This window comes from Halichoeres trimaculatus, unplaced genomic scaffold (assembly GCF_033239565.1).
Source record: "Halichoeres trimaculatus isolate MK-OKI-2021-1 unplaced genomic scaffold, fHalTri1.1 fHalTri1_scaffold_5, whole genome shotgun sequence".
In the NCBI taxonomy this organism is placed as follows: domain Eukaryota; kingdom Metazoa; phylum Chordata; class Actinopteri; order Labriformes; family Labridae; genus Halichoeres; species Halichoeres trimaculatus.
Window position 1 is genome coordinate 11,344,266 of NW_027437183.1, and position 19,396 is coordinate 11,363,661.

General features: G+C 42.8%; 1 protein-coding gene across 6 annotated transcripts in view; it reads right to left on the reverse strand.

The window, feature by feature from the left end:
- Positions 1 to 19,396, reverse strand: part of LOC141790284 (rho guanine nucleotide exchange factor 28-like) — a 42,953-nt gene that overhangs the window by 14,446 nt on the left and 9,111 nt on the right. For 2 of the 6 annotated variants that reach the window (XM_074670047.1, XM_074670046.1), the window contains exons 6-16: positions 16,496 to 16,679; positions 15,620 to 15,821; positions 15,395 to 15,470; positions 14,054 to 14,100; positions 13,527 to 13,599; positions 4,370 to 4,491; positions 3,859 to 4,241; positions 2,932 to 3,106; positions 2,287 to 2,398; positions 1,031 to 1,073; positions 88 to 177 (exon numbers count right to left, since the gene is read on the reverse strand). In XM_074670047.1, coding sequence (XP_074526148.1) covers positions 88 to 177; positions 1,031 to 1,073; positions 2,287 to 2,398; positions 2,932 to 3,106; positions 3,859 to 4,241; positions 4,370 to 4,491; positions 13,527 to 13,599; positions 14,054 to 14,100; positions 15,395 to 15,470; positions 15,620 to 15,821; positions 16,496 to 16,679 — 1,507 coding nt within the window. Of the gene's footprint in view, positions 1 to 87; positions 178 to 1,030; positions 1,074 to 2,286; positions 2,399 to 2,931; positions 3,107 to 3,858; positions 4,242 to 4,369; positions 4,492 to 10,107; positions 10,356 to 13,526; positions 13,600 to 14,053; positions 14,101 to 15,394; positions 15,471 to 15,619; positions 15,822 to 16,495; positions 16,680 to 19,396 lie in introns of those variants that run through there. The other 4 variants (XM_074670048.1, XM_074670050.1, XM_074670049.1 and 1 more) reach the window with 4 other exon arrangements.

Below are 19,396 nucleotides of genomic sequence, written 5' to 3' on the forward strand. Positions count from 1 at the left end.
TAAGTCGGGAAATGGTTTTACGACGAGGGGTTAGAATGGGTGAAGCCACGCATGCATGGCTATGAGGCCATGTGGGTGAAAACATACTCTTTGAGGAACTCTGTGAGGGTGAGATGTTGGAGTGAAGCGCTGCTCTCCTCCTCTGCTGACTGGGCCCGCTTACGGAAACCCAAAACCCTGCGTAGATATGACACACCTCAGACAAGGACGTTCTGTTTCGGCGGCAAGTGTGGCACCCGATTATACACAGGTCTCTGCTTTTTCAAGGCTTCGAAGCTGCAGATTTGACTTGTTAAAAGTGACATGGATGTTTTAGTACACCACCAGATAAGCTAATGCACAAGGCATAGGCTACACCTATGATTGTTAAATAGACGTTGAGTTTTTAAGAAACAAATATGGCTGATCTTTGCGATTACTATCATCTACTCTAATACAACTTCCCTACGATCCACTATCATGAGTCATCGCCTGTCATGTTTTTTTCTGTTAGCCACAGATGTTCACTTACAATGTTAGTGCATTAAAAATGTGTGAGGCAGTGAGATGGCATAAGTTACAGGATGAAAATGGCTTGTGTCATTTTGTTACATGACAACATCATAAAGCACATGTTACGTCAGCATACCTGGTATAATCTGTATTCAGAATGAATACAACAATATGTCCATACAATAAACTCAGTATTACTCATGTGGTCTTCAATTCAACAAAATGTTTTTGAGGTCAGGAGTCCAGGAAAGCCTGGAGGTTTACTGTTTACTCAGGGTTTATTTTGAGGTTGCAATCAGAGCGTATTCTGACCCCTGGTCTTTCAACAGGAAGTATGTCACATCCTGCACACTCTGACCACAGCTTTAATACTGAGGATACACATGCAAATGCACACATACACATGTAAGCTTCTCTAAGTCATTCTGAAACCACAGGTCAACAGTGAAGCCTAAAATGGGAAGAACAGATGAGCAGCGGATGCTGAGAACAGATGAGGGTGTAGCTCCAGAGCTCATGAAACAAACATTCGTTTTACCTCTTTTCTTTGGGAGTCTCAGTCAGGCTGAATGCTCTCTGCTCTGTAAGGTAAAACAACAACAGGAGAACAAGTAAATCAGTGTAACAAGTCAAGCAAATGAAAGATTTTAAGTGTATCAGCTGAAGGGGTTGAAAAACCTTCCATCCGTAATCAAAATTAAGTTAGAAACAAATTAAAGAACCCCTGAAAGACTCGAGATCCAGCAAACCCCTACAGAGAAAGAACAAACAAAGCATGAGAGCTCTGCTTTGAAAAACCAGAAGACACCAAAGATGGAAAATCAAAACCAAGACCAAGAGGGAAACAAAGTATGCACTCAAGTGGAAGCAAAACAGAACCCTGAGGGGAGAAACCAGTCCTCCTTTAGATCTTCTACAAGAGTAAAGCAGAGCATTTTCCAAAGCCTGTGGATATTAAAGTACACAATCTCAACCGTGCAGATTGCTCCTTGTCAGCCATTATATATAAATCTGTGAGGAGTTGAGTTTGGGTGACTATTGTTTTGTTACTGAAAACAAAACAAAGTGATGACATAAAGCTTTGGAGAAACTCTGCTCCTGATCTCCCAGCGATTCGACACAATAGTAATTATCTCCTCCTCTGAGACAGTGGTTTAAGCTTTGCATATTATGAGTGCTGCACTTACCACCAAGAGCAAAACACAGATATTAGAGCAGTAAAATCTGGGCCACAGTGAGATCTCCTATTGGACCATAACATTATTATCTGAGAACTTCATTTCACTGCCAAAGAAAGAGCAAAATGATTGTTTTCGCCTTTTCCCAGAGATTTTTAACCCTTTTTTTCTTTTTTTTACTTTCAATTCACACCAGTTTGAATACACCAAAGAAGCTTTCTAATTATACAGAATTTGATTATCATCACTGTATTCCATCATGGTTAACCAGAGGGAGCAAAAAAGCAAACTTTAATTCATTCCCCAGCCAGCCAGCAGCATTTCATCTCGACTCTGTTCTTGTACTTACTAACTTGGTTGAGACGTGACAGGGATTTAGAGAGAGATAAAGCTTGAAGTAGAGAACGACCGCTGCTGCTGAATGCACCATCTACACAAGACAGATCATGGCCTTAGAGCTGCAAACACACAGCTGACTTTAAGCACAAATACACTTTATCAAGGTTTGAGCTGGAATATGACACCTGTCTGGTCCTCCCTCTGTCAGACATGTGTCCATTCAGCTGGCTCCTGGAACAGAAAGGTCAAAGGGCAAGAAGGGTCAAAGTTCACCCACCTTCTGCCAAGTCAGAGATGGTCGCGTCTCGGTTTAGCAGCGGCCGTGATGGCTTCGCCTTGGGGGAGGAGTAAGAGTAGGAGCGCAGACGAACCTCAGCTTCTTCTGTGCTCTGTGTGAGAAAACCGAATCAGAGGGACGAGATCAGACGGAGGATTTAGGAGTGATTCACAGTTTTTATTCTGAGAACAAAGAACTCAAAGAGAAGCAGAATGCCACAGAGCTACTAAACCCAACCCAAACTAAACCTCACAACTTTTCTGTGTCACAACTGAGTGAACTGGTGTTTGACTAAAAAACAGGCTGCATCTGCTGTCCTGTTTTTTCTCTGGGTTAACTTTGTAAACTAAGTTTTAAACCCTTTTTTTCTGCTTGTGATGTATTTTTCACCCTAAGAAATAACTGAAAATAGATGAAAGAGAAGGTGCTTTCAGCAAATCATGTCACCGTAAAAGTCACAGCCGAGTTGAGATTAAAGTGTTGAATGTCTCTCAGACAGAAGTTGAAACAAATTTCTTTGATTACCTTGCCTACAGGGAGACATTTTTTCTGAAGGCAGTCTTCTTTGTAGCTGTTTGAGTTGAAGAAGTAAGGGACACATAAGATGACATTTGCAAAGAGAAACTTTTAGATTTCTCTGTGTACCTTGGTAGACTTGTTCGTGCTGTCAGACAGTGTGCGGTTCAGGTCCGGCGAGGTGTCGAAAGAGTCCCTCTCTTCTCCTGAGCTGGACTGAAGGATGGACTGTTGCTTCAGTGTGGAGACGGGGTAGGAGCGGCCCAGTATGTCCTCTTCTCCACTGTCACACTCAAGACTAGGGCTGTTTACAGACACATACACACAAATTTAGTCTACTTCAGTCTGCATTTTGATATTGGGTGGACAGACTTTGCTGGGTTCTGCAGTTACAGCGTGGTTGGATTCCTTTCGTTAACAAATCAAGACAGCGGTCTTAAAATCAACCACATTTAATAGAATCTCAAAGTGTCCAGCTGGTAATTTGATTTGGGTGAGTCCAGATTTAAATCCTTGTCTCACATGCCACAAGATAGTTGGACTCTGTTTGAAATAAACTTCAGATTTTAACACAGATAAGCACATCTGACCTTGATTTTCTGAATCACTACAAACAATCATCATGAACAGATCCAGGCCGCAATCAGACATTTACAGTGATGCGTTTTGCTGGCTTCACTGCTCATAGAGAATATCTTGGAGGAAACTGGAAGGAATGTTCAACAGCTTCAACACACAAACAGCTCAATTGTGTCCAGGCTTCCTGTTGCTTTCTTCACCTTCAAGGACTCAAATCACCACACGAAACACAAAACTTTCTGATAGTAAAACTTTAACTAGATGATACCTTACGTTAGGTTACAGTACAAGATACACAAATTATTCCAGTTCTTATCAACAATGTGACACAACACTGATTTGTTTGAGAAAGCCAGTTTGCCATGGTGCTGAGGGTGTTTGTCTCACTTTGACATAAAAGATACTTTAACAAGCTTCAGTCTGTCACATTTAAAATTCTAAAAACACTTTGAATTTTTTGCTGGATACAGGTCCTACCTCAGGCCCCGGCTCGCCTCTGTAAAGCTGCATCCTCTGCGATTCAATGCAGGAGAAACTGGCAGGCAGGGCTGTGTCTGACGCCTCAGCGCTCCCTCCAACAAACGAAAGGGGGAAGCCAGCGGGGAGGAAGGAAAGGACGGGGAGGAAGCAAAGGGAGAGGAGGGAGAGATGCAAGGGGACTGTTCCCTGTGGTTCTCCAGGCCAGAACCTTGGATTCTCCTCTCTCCATTATGAGCAGGAGATGTGTGCCGGTTCTGGGAGCAGGTCCCTGAGTCACCTGGAGTCATGGAAAAGGAGTTCCAGCATGGGCTGCCAACGTGGGACACGGGGCTGACCTCCTCCTCCCCTGGAGAGTGGTACTTAATGTCAGCGTCACCCACCTGGAGGAGAAAAGAGGCAAAGAGAAGGACTCAGCTCAAAGCCCTGGTGAAGGAACATTTTACATCACACGAAGTAAATCCTTCCACTACTTCACTCGTCTTTGTTTTGGATCTTCGGAGCGACTCACCTGGTCAACCAGCATAGTGTTGGCGAACACTCGGTCTCTACCGTGTATCATTGCTGACAGTCTGGCAGCAGCAGCCAGAGTCGGGGACGAGGCCTGGCTCTCTCCTATGGACTGGCTTTTTTCTGCAAGAGGAAAAGAGGAAAGAGAGCAAGAGAGAAAGAGAGTCAAGAGATGAATGGGAGAGAGCATTTTTTTAATATTACATTTGGTTTCCATAGCAACACCAAATAACTTCTCACAAACACAGGAAGTGACATCCACATCCTGGGCAGTTGCATATCATTGTTCAGGACTGAGACTCTGTGTGTGTGTGTATGTGTGTGTGTGTGTGTGTGTGTGTGTGTGTGTGTGTGTGTGTGTGTGTGTGTGTGTGTGTGTGTGTGTGTGTGTGTGTGTGGCTTTTTGCACACACGTGAATGAGCGCGCATGGAGTTGTGAGCAAGCAGGAGTTGTGTAGGCATGTTTTTTCCCCCACCCTGTCTTCGATGCAGCAGGCGAGTGGAAATAACTCCCGGTGAGCACACAGACACACACACACACAGATACACACACACACACACACATCTTTGAGAGAAACTCTTTCAGCACAGTAGAGTCACTGTGAGCAGCAGCCTGGTTCTGCTGTTAAAACAGGAGAAAACAGTCCTGCTCTCTCTCATATACACACTCACAAACACACACACAAACACACACACAGCTCCCTGTGGGGATGGTGGTCTGTACAAAAACACAGCCTCTCCACAACACAGCTCCTTAGAAAGTATCTGAGCTCAGAGAACTTCACAAACACAAAGGGACTGAACCATACCTGCTGCAACACACGATACAACAAATGTGCATTTATATTAGATTGTTAATTATGTTACTGCTTTAGCTTTTTTAGTATAATAAAACACAAATTTTGACATTTCTGGAGCACAAAGTAAATTTAAAGAAAAACATCAATACTGAAAACGAATGTCTGTGTCGAGACAATATGAAGTTTTCAAAACTGCAACCAAATCTTAAGGTTCGACACTCTATCCACTTCAATTTCAAAGGTATAAAGAAACTGTTAAATTTAGAGCCACCATGGATGAAAAATTAATGTTTGAATTTTAAATCAGAATGGAAAATATCAATTATGTGATAAGTTGAAATTTCTCAGAAGCAGCTACTGAGCAGACAGTAAAAAGAGATCATTTTGTTTCTGTTAAAACCAGATGTTTAATTTTTTTTTTTTTTACCAAATCTGATTTCTTACAATTGTCAGCTCGACAATGACTTAACATGTTGTTATGTAGGTTTTGTTTTAATCATTTTTCCCCTGAAAAACATAAAACTCTAGATTCATTTGCACACAGATAGAAGTAAAACCCTATTATCTTTTCTTTCTATCCACCATTTATTCCAATAGCCTCACCTCCAGGCAGACATAAGGAGATACATGCAGTTTCGTGACTGTACAAGCTGTTGTAGGCTACTCAATATGATACACACCTGGATATAATTTAAGTATATGATCTAGTTTTACCTGCAAAAGTCTGCACGTAACCTCGTGTTGGTTTATTTTTTGTAGAATTCCTTCCAAAACTCTTTGGCGCTGTAGAGGTTTCTGCGTTTTCCTGCAGTTCTTACGTTCACAGAGCCACACCTGTTTTACTAACAACTGGCACACATGCCCTCTCATGCTGTTTAGATGCTTTGTTATAACAGAAGTTTTTTGTTATTTGATGGAAAAACAGGAATAGCTTTCAGATGTCCTATAAACACTGTCTGGTGATTATATCACATTACTGCTAAATAAAACAATGGGAAAAACACCCTTCTTAGATGAGACAGTAGCCACATGAACTATTTAGCTTAACATCATTAAATGATTAATCAGATATTTAAAAAGTGTGACTGATCATGTGTCCAATAGAACACAGCTGTTTTAGGATGTGCAAGGTAGCTAGGAGTTATGGGTCATGTTAGTGCATGTAACTAATCAGTTACTGGTTTATTACAGTTTCTAACAGTTTTTCCAGCTCATATGTTGGAACTTTGCTGCTGTTTTAGGGAGACGATGGACAGGGAAATTTAAAGGCTGGGGGTGTTCAAATGTATTCAAACTAGTCCAATCACAGTTCACGACAACTGTGTCCAATCACAGCAGCCCGTCTCACTGTGTGGCCTGTGTGCTAACATCTGCAACCTGTAGACTTATTTGAGCAAAACTGATTTGAATGCTGTCAAAATCACTTCAGTGAAACATAAAACATCTTTTTGTTTAACCAACATTTCAACTCTTTCATTTTTACTCCTGCCAGCCATCAGTACATCAGTGAGGCACTGTTTAATTTCATCCTCAAAGATGAAATGTGATTATCAGCATTACAGAGAAATCCAGAAAAAAAGCAACTACTTCCTAGCAGGGGTCTTACTCTTTGAGGAAAGTACCTAACTTTAACAGGTCACCATTGATCCATTAAGAGAAGGAACATTAAGGTCAAACTCCAGCTTCCCTTGGCTTGTCATAAATAGGACTGAGAAAAATACATCACCAAATTACAAAGCACTTAGCCCCTCTAATACTCATAAATCTTGCAACTCCCACTCGGCAGTGGAGTGGAGCCTCTAAGTGAGCTCACAGATGCCGATTGTGGGTAAATTCAGAGTCCAGGTATAACAGAATTATAACCACATCATCTACTGATATCCACAGCGCAGTGCTCATCACACTAACCAGACGAGGCAGCCTCATTAGCTCAGTTATATTATTATGTTCCTAATGACAGTCTCACTTTATGCTGGCCCGGCTGTGCCTGCAACATCGCCAGCTGTGCGAAAGAAAACGTTTGGCACTGCTGTGTTAGACTAAGCCCCTCAAGCAGATATCAAACCCAGACCTTAAAATAAATCCATAGTTTATCCATAGTTTCCAAGCTGCCAGCACCACAGAGGAGAGGAGAGGAGAGGAGAGGGGAGGTCCAGCTTCAGCAGCAGAGGATAAATCAGAGCAACAATTGGCTGTGCTTCCTGTAGGCGGTCAGTCGAATAAATCTGAGACGCAACAGGGAGACACTGATGAGGGCACCAGATGATCTCTGTTCCGTCCACATCAAATGCAGAGAAAAAGACTGCAGGACATACAAACCTCACTCCTCATCAATTCTGAATATCTCTCAAACGGCTCCATATCATATAAGTCAGTAAAGCAGAAAATGACACACGTGTAATACACATTACAACCTGTTGCTCTGCTTTTTAACATCTTCATGATCCACTTTGTTCCACATAAAAACAATAAACGGTATACGACCTCGAGTTCAGCTCCAAAATACCTGCAGAAAGGCATGTGGCAAGAAGGCAAACCTGCTTTTATGTATTATATGAACAGTTTTAGGCCAGACTGGAGGTCAGATATTGGACGTGGGTCAAACCTCTGTTTGAAAGTAGATCCTGTTTCATGGAGTCCACTTAAGAAGCTTGACAGGCAGGACTAATAGCTCAGGTTCTGGGCCAGGTCCAAAGCCACAGCTGGCTGCCACAGACCCGATCATTCACACACCTCTGACCCATAAACACTGCCTCAGTGAACATTACTGTCAGGCGCTGCGATCTGTGTTTAACATTAGTTAACTCAGGGAATAACAGAGGAGAAGGGAGTTCATATTACTGACAAGTTAGAGTCGAGCTGAATCCATCTTTCTACAGGAGGAGCTGTCTCCGTCTCTGGGATGGAGAGTGCTGTCTGCAGGCTGCCATTTCAAAGAGGAAAGCAAAGCACCATGTGGGGTTATTTGTATAAGATTTTGCTCAGAGAAGGTATATTTGGAGCAATGTGATATTCAGAGCATGTCCCCGAGCGAGAGCCAACCCTATACAGTAGCAGGGCCTGAAGCAGCAGCAGAGGGAAAAAAGAAAGAGCTGGAGCTGTGCAGAGAGCCAGACAAAGACAGCAGTCACTGCCAGGTTTCCAGACCAGGGCAGTTAAACACAGAGAGTGACCCTTCAACCCATGCACACCCCTGGGAGAGAGGGATCGGGTGAGGCAGGATGGAGAGAGGGGGGAGGCAGGGTTGTCACAAGGGCCCTTTCTCAAGGTTTGCTCTCTTTGGAAGCTGCTGGTGTGCTGAAGCGGGAAAAAAAAATTCAAGGTAAACAGAGAGATATAATTGTTCATCATGTAAACACCTTGGCTTGATTTATTTGCCCGTGCTGTCCCTTCTTCTGTGATGTCAGTTACTTTTTAAGCACCTCACCAAACAGTTGTCACCATAGTGAGAGCTGGGAGAAATTAGGCGCAGGGTAAAATAACAAGCAGGGTCTAAAAGAATCACAACAGCGGCTGTTAATAGCTCATAAAAATGGAAGAGCTAATTATTTGTCTTCAGCGCTCATGGAGGGTCGTTTAAATCATTAAAACAATTGTCCACCAAAATCCACAAACCCACTCTGAGCTATGACACCTGCGGTCAAACATCCAGGTCCAAGCATCACATTGTGCATTCTCAATGTGTTTACATTTCAGCACGTCACCTCGGCCAGAGAGATCCAGGAAGAGGTAAACCCAGAGTGAGCCGCGATCAGTCTTCAGAGTGGAGAAATAAACTTGTGGCTCCACACACCTGAAATCACATTTCACTCTGCAGGTGCACGGTGACACTAGACCTGCCCTACTTTGGGTTTTGACTTCTGTGAGCTTATGAATCAACCTGAAGGATTTAGAATCAGTTTATCAGGCTGTTTCCATGCCTCACTGTCTCTACAAAACAGGCAAGCAGTGCTTATAAAAACTGGCAATGTCAGTCACAATTACAAAGCAATAACAGGAATAATCCAGCAGAGGTTTTTGGTGAAAGATGAGGAAAAGAGCACTGGAGCTGAGCCATGACACAGACATGGCAGTAACCTGACCTCCTTCTGTGTCTCCTGCTTGCTTGCTCTCTCTTCCCACACACACAGTCACTTGCACACAAGCAATGAACTGTTTAAACACTGCAGTTTAATTTTTCACTATTTTAAGCATCTGCATCTGCTTTCCCATGACTAATGGTGAAGCAACAACCCTGTATTCCAAAGTCAGAGCTCCAGATTTTTTTAGTCTCAGAAGTTTGTCCTAAACTGTGACAAAACTAAGTGACACTCCAGTGACACATAAACAAAACATGTTACTTAAAGAGACAGATGCTTAGGTATATTTAGGCTCTCATTAAGAGGAGGCCCACAGTCACACGAGGCCACAACTTATCAGCAGGGCTCATTCATGCAAACAACAGTGCAGCCTGAGGATGTCGAGATGCTCAATAAGGCTCGAGTGGACATCTGACATTCCGCAACATACTGTCAGATATCAGGTTACATCAGCGGCAAACATGCAGTTATCTCACTGTGATTGCCTCTCTGCTGCAGAGGAGGCCTGTGAATAAGAATGTGTAATGGAAAGCGATCTAATTTTAACTGTATTGTTCAGCACTGAGCGCTGAGACGTGTCTGCATGGAGAAAAAGTTGTGGTTTAGTCTTCCATTTGTATGAGCAACATGATGTAGGTTATGGGAAGAGCGAACCTGTGCACACATTGTCACTAAACACATCAGTGACATTATCTTCTATTAAAAACTACACTATGAGAATATATGACTGTAAGGAGAATAAAAAGGGACACTGACATCTTATTTAGCGTGTACATCCAAGAAGTCAGAGAGAAAGATGTGAAGATAAATCAATAAATGTATGAGGTAAAGTTTCAATTCATCATTACAAAATCACTCACTGTTATCTTTCTTTCTGCGCATCCTCATCTTAGGAAAAGAAGGCCAGGAGTAGTTGAACGGAGAGTCAGAGTCAGAGTCCATGTTCTGTAATCTTCAAGGAAATCTTCATCCAAACAGCTCGGGTGTTTGATAAATAAATAAACAGCGCCTCAGCATACATCCATGTCTCACAGACTGCCTACAAGCTGCAGCGTTCACTTTCCTTTTTTCCAGCGCTGTAGACACTCTGACACTTCAGGAGTGAGCCAGCATGTTCCCCTCTGTCTCCCCCAGCCACCCCTCCCCCTTAAATCCACCCCTTCCCCCTTGAAAACTTTGTACCAACTGTCGGACAGAATCCTGTCGTCTCCCTCTGCTACTTTCTCTGAGTTTCCTCTGACTTTGTTTCTCACTGCTCCTCTCAAATGTGTGCCAACCTCCAGCACTCTAAAATCTCTCTGTCCCCCCTCAGTCACTCATCTACCACACACAGTACAGAGGGAGGGGGGAGAGAGATCAACACATGCTGACAGGAGCAGGAGTAGGGGGGGAGGAGTGTACTGACGGCCGGAAAGAGTGACTGAAGGAGGGAGAGACGGAGAAACAGAAAGAGGCAAAGTCAAACAGAGGGGTGAGTTCGAAGCCTACAGCGAAGACAAACAGGAGGGCAGACAGTTAAGTAGAGGTGAGTCTCAGACACAGGAGAAATCATTAACCCTGTGAGTTCATAATTTTCTCAGAGAGACGTCAGACTGCAGAGCTGCAACACAACCCGAGGTAAAAGCTGTTCTTTGGAAAACACGCCTGATGCCACATCTGAAGAGTCCTCCTGCATCACTCCATTTTCTCTGTGTCTTTCTCTATATTTTAGCATGTCAAAGCCACACTGAAGGGGGAACAGAGGGTTTAGAGCATGGGGAATGGAGGAGGAGGGGGGAGCAGACTGCCAGGTCAGCAGCCTCACCATGGAGACAGCAGTGAGAGCCGCCGCTGTTCTCTTCTTCCGCCACCCCCCGTTTCCCCTCTGCCAACTTGCAGGAGTACAGTGCCCCATTTGCAGCAGCGGGGATAAATGTGGCGAGAGGTGGTAAAAAGTGAGAGAAAAGGGATGGTGAAGGAGGTTTAAGAGACATGTCCAACAATGGCTGTTTGGAAAAAGGCCAAACATGGGTTTATAAACGCACATAAATGGAGGAATGTGAAAACAAAAGAGGAAATAAAAGGATGAGGAGGGTTTTGTTGGGAGAATATATGCAGGGAAAAGGAGAGAGGTGCACTGAGTCCATAGAAAGGGGTTTCTCTGTGAGTTTGCGTGCATGGGAAGGGGTGTTGGCACTGTACTGGTGAACATTAATGCTGCCTTTGTGGGGTCTGTGTGGGGTTTAATCCTTTTTTCCGTTCTCCAATTAGATCGCTCAGCCGGGGTCGGAGACTCTTGTTAGAGTTTCTGTCGTTGAACTCATCGTCCGCTGTCGCCCTGCCAAACTATCCATATCATAAATCCCTTTCTGGTGCTCTCCCCTTCTCTTTTCCCCCCACATCACACACAGTTACACACACACACACACTTCTCACACTCTACCACTCTTCTCTCCCTGGGGATCTCAACAAGCTGCTGGAAAAACTGCATTCAGCAAAGCCCTGGCAACCCCCATTCAGCTACAAACTACCCCCAATTTTTTTTTACTTCCCCATACCCCTTGCCCCCTTCAGAGCACTCTTCTCCTCTGCACTCAGCCTGCACACAAACACTGACATCATGCAAACACACACACACATTGACCTCCTTCTCTTCCTCAGTGGTGGAAAGCAAAGCTCCTCAGGATGAAGTGGCCTTTGCTGTTTGTTCACTAAACTCACATTAAAATGCTGACCTGGAAGGGTGGGACCTGAAAGGGGCATGGGTGCATGAGTGTGTGTTTTTGTGTAGGTATTTGGGAGCAAGTGTGTGTTTTGGGTGGGGTATTTAAATTTCAGGGGCATCGGGAGGGCAGGAGTGGGGGACAAGAAGGGGGGACAGAAGAACTGAAGACAACAAACAGAGTTTTATCTATTTCCCTTTAAACTATTTAACTATTACACTCAGATTCTTCACTTTGAACAACCTGCTGGTGCTGGGCTGTATTTTATGTAAGCTATGGTAACAGAATTAGAGTTGAAAAGGAGGGAGGAGAAGCTGGCATCAAGAAGACAGGGGGAACATGACAGCTTGGCTCTAAATTCCTCATCTTTAGCTGAAGCTCTGGGTGGAGGAGTTGTGTCTGTCTTTCTGTCTGATGACGCATTAGCTCAAGTCAAGCAGTCATATTGCATGCCATACACACAGACTGGAATCCCTCATTCTGCTTCACTGGTTTGTAAAAAAATACAAACCTTCCCGTCACTAGGAATGCCGGACAGCTTAAGAATGTCTAATAAGGAATCAAAATTCTTCAAGGGTCAGATAAGCATTGTAATCCTGGAGGAATAACATGTATAAATCCTGAGTCATTTTCAGTCTGAGCTATTGTTTCATCAAACATTGCATCGAGGGGAAACTTGGAACAAAAAACAGGATTCCAATGACCAGTGTTATTCGTCTGAACCACCAAAAAGGGATCAATCTAGGTCACAGGCAGGCATCTTCAAAGACTGCACAGAAATATGACAACCCCAATCAGCCAACAAACACACACTCACACACACACACAGCCTATGCACACAGAGTTGAAGTGTCCAAGCCATACAGCATGGAAAACATCAGCCACAGGAAGTCTAGATTGCAGATGTCTGATGCCAAGTGTTTTAAAGCCTGCAGCCTCAGCTTGTAACCACAGCATTCTTACACTGAGGCATCAGTCTGCTCCACAGCAATACAAGCCAATTATTAACCCGCAGGATGTTCCCTCTCCACAGTCCACCCCTTTCCCATCCAGGAGCAGGCCGGAGTGAAGCCACCTACAGCCACCTAGCTAAGGTTCATCCATGATCCTCTGTTACACGCAGGAGTCAGATGACTAACAGAACGGCTCACAGGAGTCTTCCCGACATGTGGTGTTAAAAGACTTCTCAGTGCTATGATCACAGAAAACAGAGAGTGACAGGACTCCAAAGACTGCAAAGAGAGGGGGGCAAGACATGCAGGGGGCTGAAATGTGATCCTTTCACATTCAGTCTGCAGGGATGGTAGACGGTCAGAGCTGAGGATTAGAGGTCTGCTCAGGAAAGGGAATGTTTCCTGCAGTTGGACTCATTAATGACTGGAAGCTGCTTGACTAACTCTCTATGAATAAAACACCACCTAAAACAACAGTGATCACTTTCAGTCTGCACAAAACATGATCTGCAGCTGAGGAACAGAAAGCTCTGAAATAAAACCAAATCTAAAAACAGGCTTCAAAGAAGAACATCTTTCTTTGAAGAGTGTTTTAAAAAAAGACTTTGAAAATCAAATGTTTACCAGGCTCAGGCTGTGATGGATCATCTTCCTCATCCTCCTCATTCAGGCAAAACATCAGCGGCTCTTCATAGTCCTGAGGAAAGAAATGGGAACCTTTTACCCAACAGCACGCACACTTCCACTCTGTGGTTTTCACATCGGAGCACAGGCATACCACAGAAAGTAAAAGAAAAGTACAAAAGCGCACGTGTTTAGCAAGTGCAAAGGTGTGTAACAGATTATCATTTCAACAGGCATCTGTATCGAATAAAACTGCTTCTACTGGGTTTCATTTGCACACACCACACCTCTATGAGCATGGAGCATACACTTGACTCCTTACAAAGTCAGTATTCACTGAGGCGTGTGAGGTGCTAATTCCAACACCTTAACAATAAGGGTGAAACAATGTGGAGCATTGAGGGGCCTTTTTCTAGCCGTGTCTGCGGGTTGGTGATGGCTGATGTGCATGGAGAAAAATGCAAAAAAGCAAAAACAAAGAAATCTGAAAATCACTGGAGGGAGAATGAACTATTTTTTATACTTACATTTTCTTCTACAGCAGAGTTTCCTCCATTGATATCAGAATACAGAGCTGATTGGACAGAAAACAAACAGAGATGCAGACATCAAGCTTCAAAAGAGGCACAAGTAAACATACATTAGTCAGTTTTAACAACATATGTACCCTGTAAGGCCTCATTTTCTCTACATAACCTGGCAGATCTTTACCACATGGCCTTGATCTCCTTTCTTTTCATCTTACTACCATGTGCATCCCAGATCAAAGCAGGTCCAAACAAAGCAGAATGGAGGTTTTGGTGGTTAGATATGAGGTCACATAAAAACATGAAGGCAGGAAATGCAGGAAAAGGGAAGAAGAAGCAATAAAGGGCATAAAGGCTGGGAGTTAAAGGTAGAAATGAGATATATCAACGTGAGCGTGAGGATAAAACCAGGAGCTCAGAAAGCTGGAGATCTAAACTTTACGAGAACACTAAACAAGAACTGTATTTTGACAAAGGTTTCTGTGTCTCAGCGTGAGACCATAAAACACATTCACTCCAGGCTGATACAGTGATGCCAGCTGGCTCTGATGTTGCTCCACATAGAGAGAGAGAAAGAGAAATGAGGAGAAAAAGAGAAAGTGAGGGCAGCAATCTTGTAAAAGAGGCTTTGACCTTCCAATTTTCACCTGGTAATAAACTGGATTACTGCTCTATCTCCTTTTAGCGTCACTCAACACATTACATAAGCCAATGAAAATATATTGGTACAGAAAATGACATAAAACTAAAAGCATGATCACATAATTTCAGTTGTGTATCATCTGTTAGTCTAAATGAAATTACTGCTTTATTGAAGACCTTGAGCTGAAGGTCACATCTCACTATCGTGTTACACTTTAAAACACAGTTAGAAACAAAATATGTTCAAATCTAGCAGAGAACTTAAAAAAAACACACATTTAAAATGCTACAAGTGGCAAATTTTTACAAAAAGGTTTGAATCACCTGCAAACCATTTACAACCTAAGTGCATCTTAAATACAAGAAGTTTGCTAGCGCTGCTATTTAGCATGTGATAACACTTTGACTCACACATTTCAAATTAAAACACCTTTGTTATTGAGATGATGATCAGACCTCCTCTGAATGTACTGTTAATAAAAAAGTAAAAACTAAAATTCTCTTGCATCTGTCCTGGGCTGAATTCCCAGCTTCATGTTTTCACACAGGCGCAATGCCTTAACCCTCCACATGAGGGCAGCCAATTTCTATCAATAATGCAGCCTCTCTTAAGCCTCTGTATCTCCTAAAAACACTTAACCTAAAACAGATGATTTTTATTTTGACATAAAACAGGAGGGTTAAGACTTGGTAGTTTACCACTGTCTGCAGGATCATCCACCAGTTCTTCTTTCCCTAAGATGGTCTCAGCACGCTCCCTCCGTAAAGCTTTGATCTGAGGGTAAAAAGGTAATACTTTAGGAAATAATTACAGATAGGACAGGGATGTACTGGTTTTGAATCCATGCTGTTAATTGTATAAATCTTGAGTGCTCTTTCAGGTTCAGTGGTACAGCCTTAGTAAGAGGAATGACTCAAACTCACCTCTCTGAGGAACTCCTCGTCTCTGAGCCGGTCTCTAAGGAGCAGGATGTCAGAGTGCCGGCTCTCTTCAGAGCTCCACCTCAGGTTTTGCCGAACAGTCAGGGTCAGATTCCCTGTGTCATGACAGAACCTCAGCAAGCGGGACCGGTCTGCCCAAACTTGGGACAGACCTGCAGGTGGGGTGGCCAGAGGGTTGGGTGGGCTACAGAACGACAGGTGGGTTAGTTTAATCAGAGATGAAAATATTAGGGTTCACAATCTGAAATATGGCTGGAAAAACTTTCCAAAGAATGTGAAGATACAAATAAATCACTTCAATCAGCAGATTAAAGTATAGTCTAGGTTTTAAAGCCAAGTAAACAGGTCTGTAAAGGTGAGCTTAAAGATTTACGGTCCAGATTGAGCACAAAACATTCCTGAGTTTGACAGGTTTTACAAACTGCTGTTTTGCATTTAACATGATCATAAAAAGCACTTAAACCTGTATATTTATATTACTTCAGATATTTAAAGAATCCTAATTATCTGGGGTAATAGCTTAAAGGCACGGCTGTGCAGTTGTTAGCAAAAGCAGTTTCTAGGTTTGAGCCTGCTGGCTAAAAGGAGCCTTTTTGTGTGATAAGCGTTTCCTTCCTCTGCAGAGTTTTACAGAGCCTTCCTCCCTCAGCCTGACAGACACAGACCTGCTGCTTTGGGTTCATTAGTGAATCTATGACCCGTGATTGAATGAAGACTTGTCAGTGAGACATATATCATGTTATTCTCCTCATGAACCTGTGACCTTCTATCAAGCAGTACAGCTATGACTGAATAATTGCTCTGATTCATTTGTCAGTGTCTCCACATGACGTCTGCTGTCTGTGCTGATCATCTTACTGTGCGAGCAGCTCCAGGAGCTCCGTGTTGCCTGCTGTCTGTGCCAGCTGCAGCGGGGTGACGCCGTCTTCGTTTGGCAGGCTGATTGCCATCAGACCCCCCGGCTGACAAAGCAGCAGCTCCGCCAGGCGATACAGACCCCACCGCACAGCAAGGTGGAGGGGAGACTCTCTGAGGCTGTGGTCTGGTGATGAGAAGAGATTTAAAATAGCTCAGCAGAGATTAAAGTATGCAGTGAGATCAAAGACATCTGCTGAATGAAAGTGAGATCTGGCGAGATGAGAAAAACTAGGAAGTGACTGGAAGTGAAAAAAACTAGGAGAAACTAACATAACAAATCTCTTTTCCTCATAACCACCAACCAGCCTGTGATAATTAACCTAAATGTCAATGATTGATTCCTTCTCTGGATCTCTCTGCCCCACTGACCCACTTTAAGGAAATAAAAGCTTTTACTCCTGCCACTTACACTGAGCAAGACCTGTATCCAGGTAACTGAACTGCATCAAATGAGGCACAGTCCAGCAACTGGTGGACCCATTATGTCATATTACAGCCTTCTGAAGAGCAAATTATTTGAAAGTAATGCTCTCTGGATCAACAACACAATACAAATACTCTATGATGCTACACAGCGCTGGCTTTGCAGTCTAGATGTATATGACTAGATCATAAGATTTTTCAATGTTGTTACGACTGTTAATGAATGTGTTTACCAGTGTGTTTTTGTTTGCAATCAGATATCAAGATCCTTTTGTTAAGGAAGCACCAAAAAACAAACTTTGACTCAATTTATAAAGAAAAGTGCAGAAATAAGTCACATTAGCTACAGTAACAGCAGTGTTGGATCTGAATGAAAAGTCCAACAGTCACAATTTAAATACCAAGTTTTAAAGGCCAAGATGAAAATACGACAGAAGCTGTCTGATCTGGTTTCACATCTGTCATCAATACTGCAAGAATGTAGCAAGAGGAAGATTCAAAACTCTGTGTGAATCTGATGAAATATACACCAGCAGAGGGAAACACTCGTCTACACTGACAGCACTGACTAAAGGACTGAAAATTTTCATTCTCATTAAAACTCTAAACAAACATAGAATCGGACATTCGCTGCAGGGGGCTGCTCTGCTTCTGTTCAACCTGTTGTGTTGTATCTCATGAAAAAAATGAACTTAACGTTTTGGGCATCATTTAAAATGCTTCAGTGGCGGTAATTTTAAATCAATTATGAACAAAAATGAAAACTAAAGATTGTGCTCTGATACTAAAGCTGAGCGGGTACGAAAGCTCTTCTCCTGGCTTACAAAACATTGCCAAGAACAGCTCCAGCCTACCTTGGGTCCCTCTTTCAGGTCTACACTCCTTCTTGCCCTCTACGCTCTGCTTGTGAAAGACGCCTGGTGCTCCCAGCGCAGCGCGGCTCTAAATCTCTAGCCAGACTCTTCTCCTCTGCTGTGCCCAAATGGTGGAATGAATTACTAAACTCTATACCAGTGGTCCCCAACTCCCGGGCCAAGGACCAGTACTGCACATAAAAAATACTTGACTTAAACTATTTCAGTTTGATTTATTATTTGATTCTGAATGATGTTTTATTTAAAAAAAATGACCAGAATCTTTCCGTCTTAACCGTCTATGACTCATTTTTGACACAAATCCCCAAGCTAGCAAAATTGACAAAAAACAAACATCTTTGGAAAGTTTCTTTAGGCACGGTAAAAGAGCCACTGAGGAGACAGAAGAAGAGCTGGTCCGTGAAAATATCGTCTGACATTAAAACCAGTCCATGGCACAAAAATAGGTTGGAGACAGCTCCTCAATATGATCCGCAGAGTCCCTTTCAACTTTCAGAGATGTCTGAAGACTCATCTGTTCAGGGAACATTTAAGCTGAACCTTCTCCTCTTCAACCTCAGGGGTGGAATGATCAGAAGGTCTCAGACCCAGCTCTTAGAAAACATTTAGCACTGATCATTGAATGTTGTTGAAGGTCGAACTATGTTTTTGCAGAGATTAATTGTGGTTAGTTATGGACGCATTATTCTACATAGGAAAAAAAAATCCTCTTGCACTTAATAGCGGCATCTGCAGCCAAATAACTTGTAGCGCTTTGTCGCACTTACTAAGGTTTTCTCTTCTGTCGAAATTCTTTCTTGTGTAGTACATCACTTTGAACAAAAGCATCTGCTAAATGAAAATGTAGAACTGTACTAAGTGATAAAAAGGGTAAATAAAGTGTTCAAAACAAGTTATATAAGACATTTTTGTCCTCATACCTACAGCTATTTAAACCTCCAGACTGAGGCAAAAAACTTTTGTCTATAAAAGATTTGATTTGATTAAAGGTAACTTAATAGTAATCAAGAGGGGATTTTTTTTCTTTTCCACATGTCCAAAGACACTCTGTTTCAAAAACACAGTACATACCAGGTGCTGTTTTTTTCAGCATCTACAACAATGGTGCCACTATAAAAATGATAACTACCAAATGACAGTCAGAGATTGATTGCTCAGTCTCATACAGCTCCACCAGAGAGTGATGTCAGCAGCAGTGTTATCAAATTAACCGCAGACATTTAGAGGGAGACGCTGCAATGAAACAGACTGCCATAACTATATTAACGCTAAATCTGGTTTGTATTTTATGTGGGTGGCCTTACACAAACTGATGCTGGCATCTAGCAAACATGGTGTACACATAAACCACACACACACACATACAGACACACTTGCCCTCAGATTGGTTAAGCTTTGCCTCAGGCTTCTTCCAGATGGAAAGGCTCTATTAACCGCATTACATGCTGCTTAATTGGCTTTGATGAATTCAACAGAAGCACACGTGACCAATGTTCACTTCCGATTTTCAGCCCAGTGAGCATGGATGGAAAATGGGAATGAT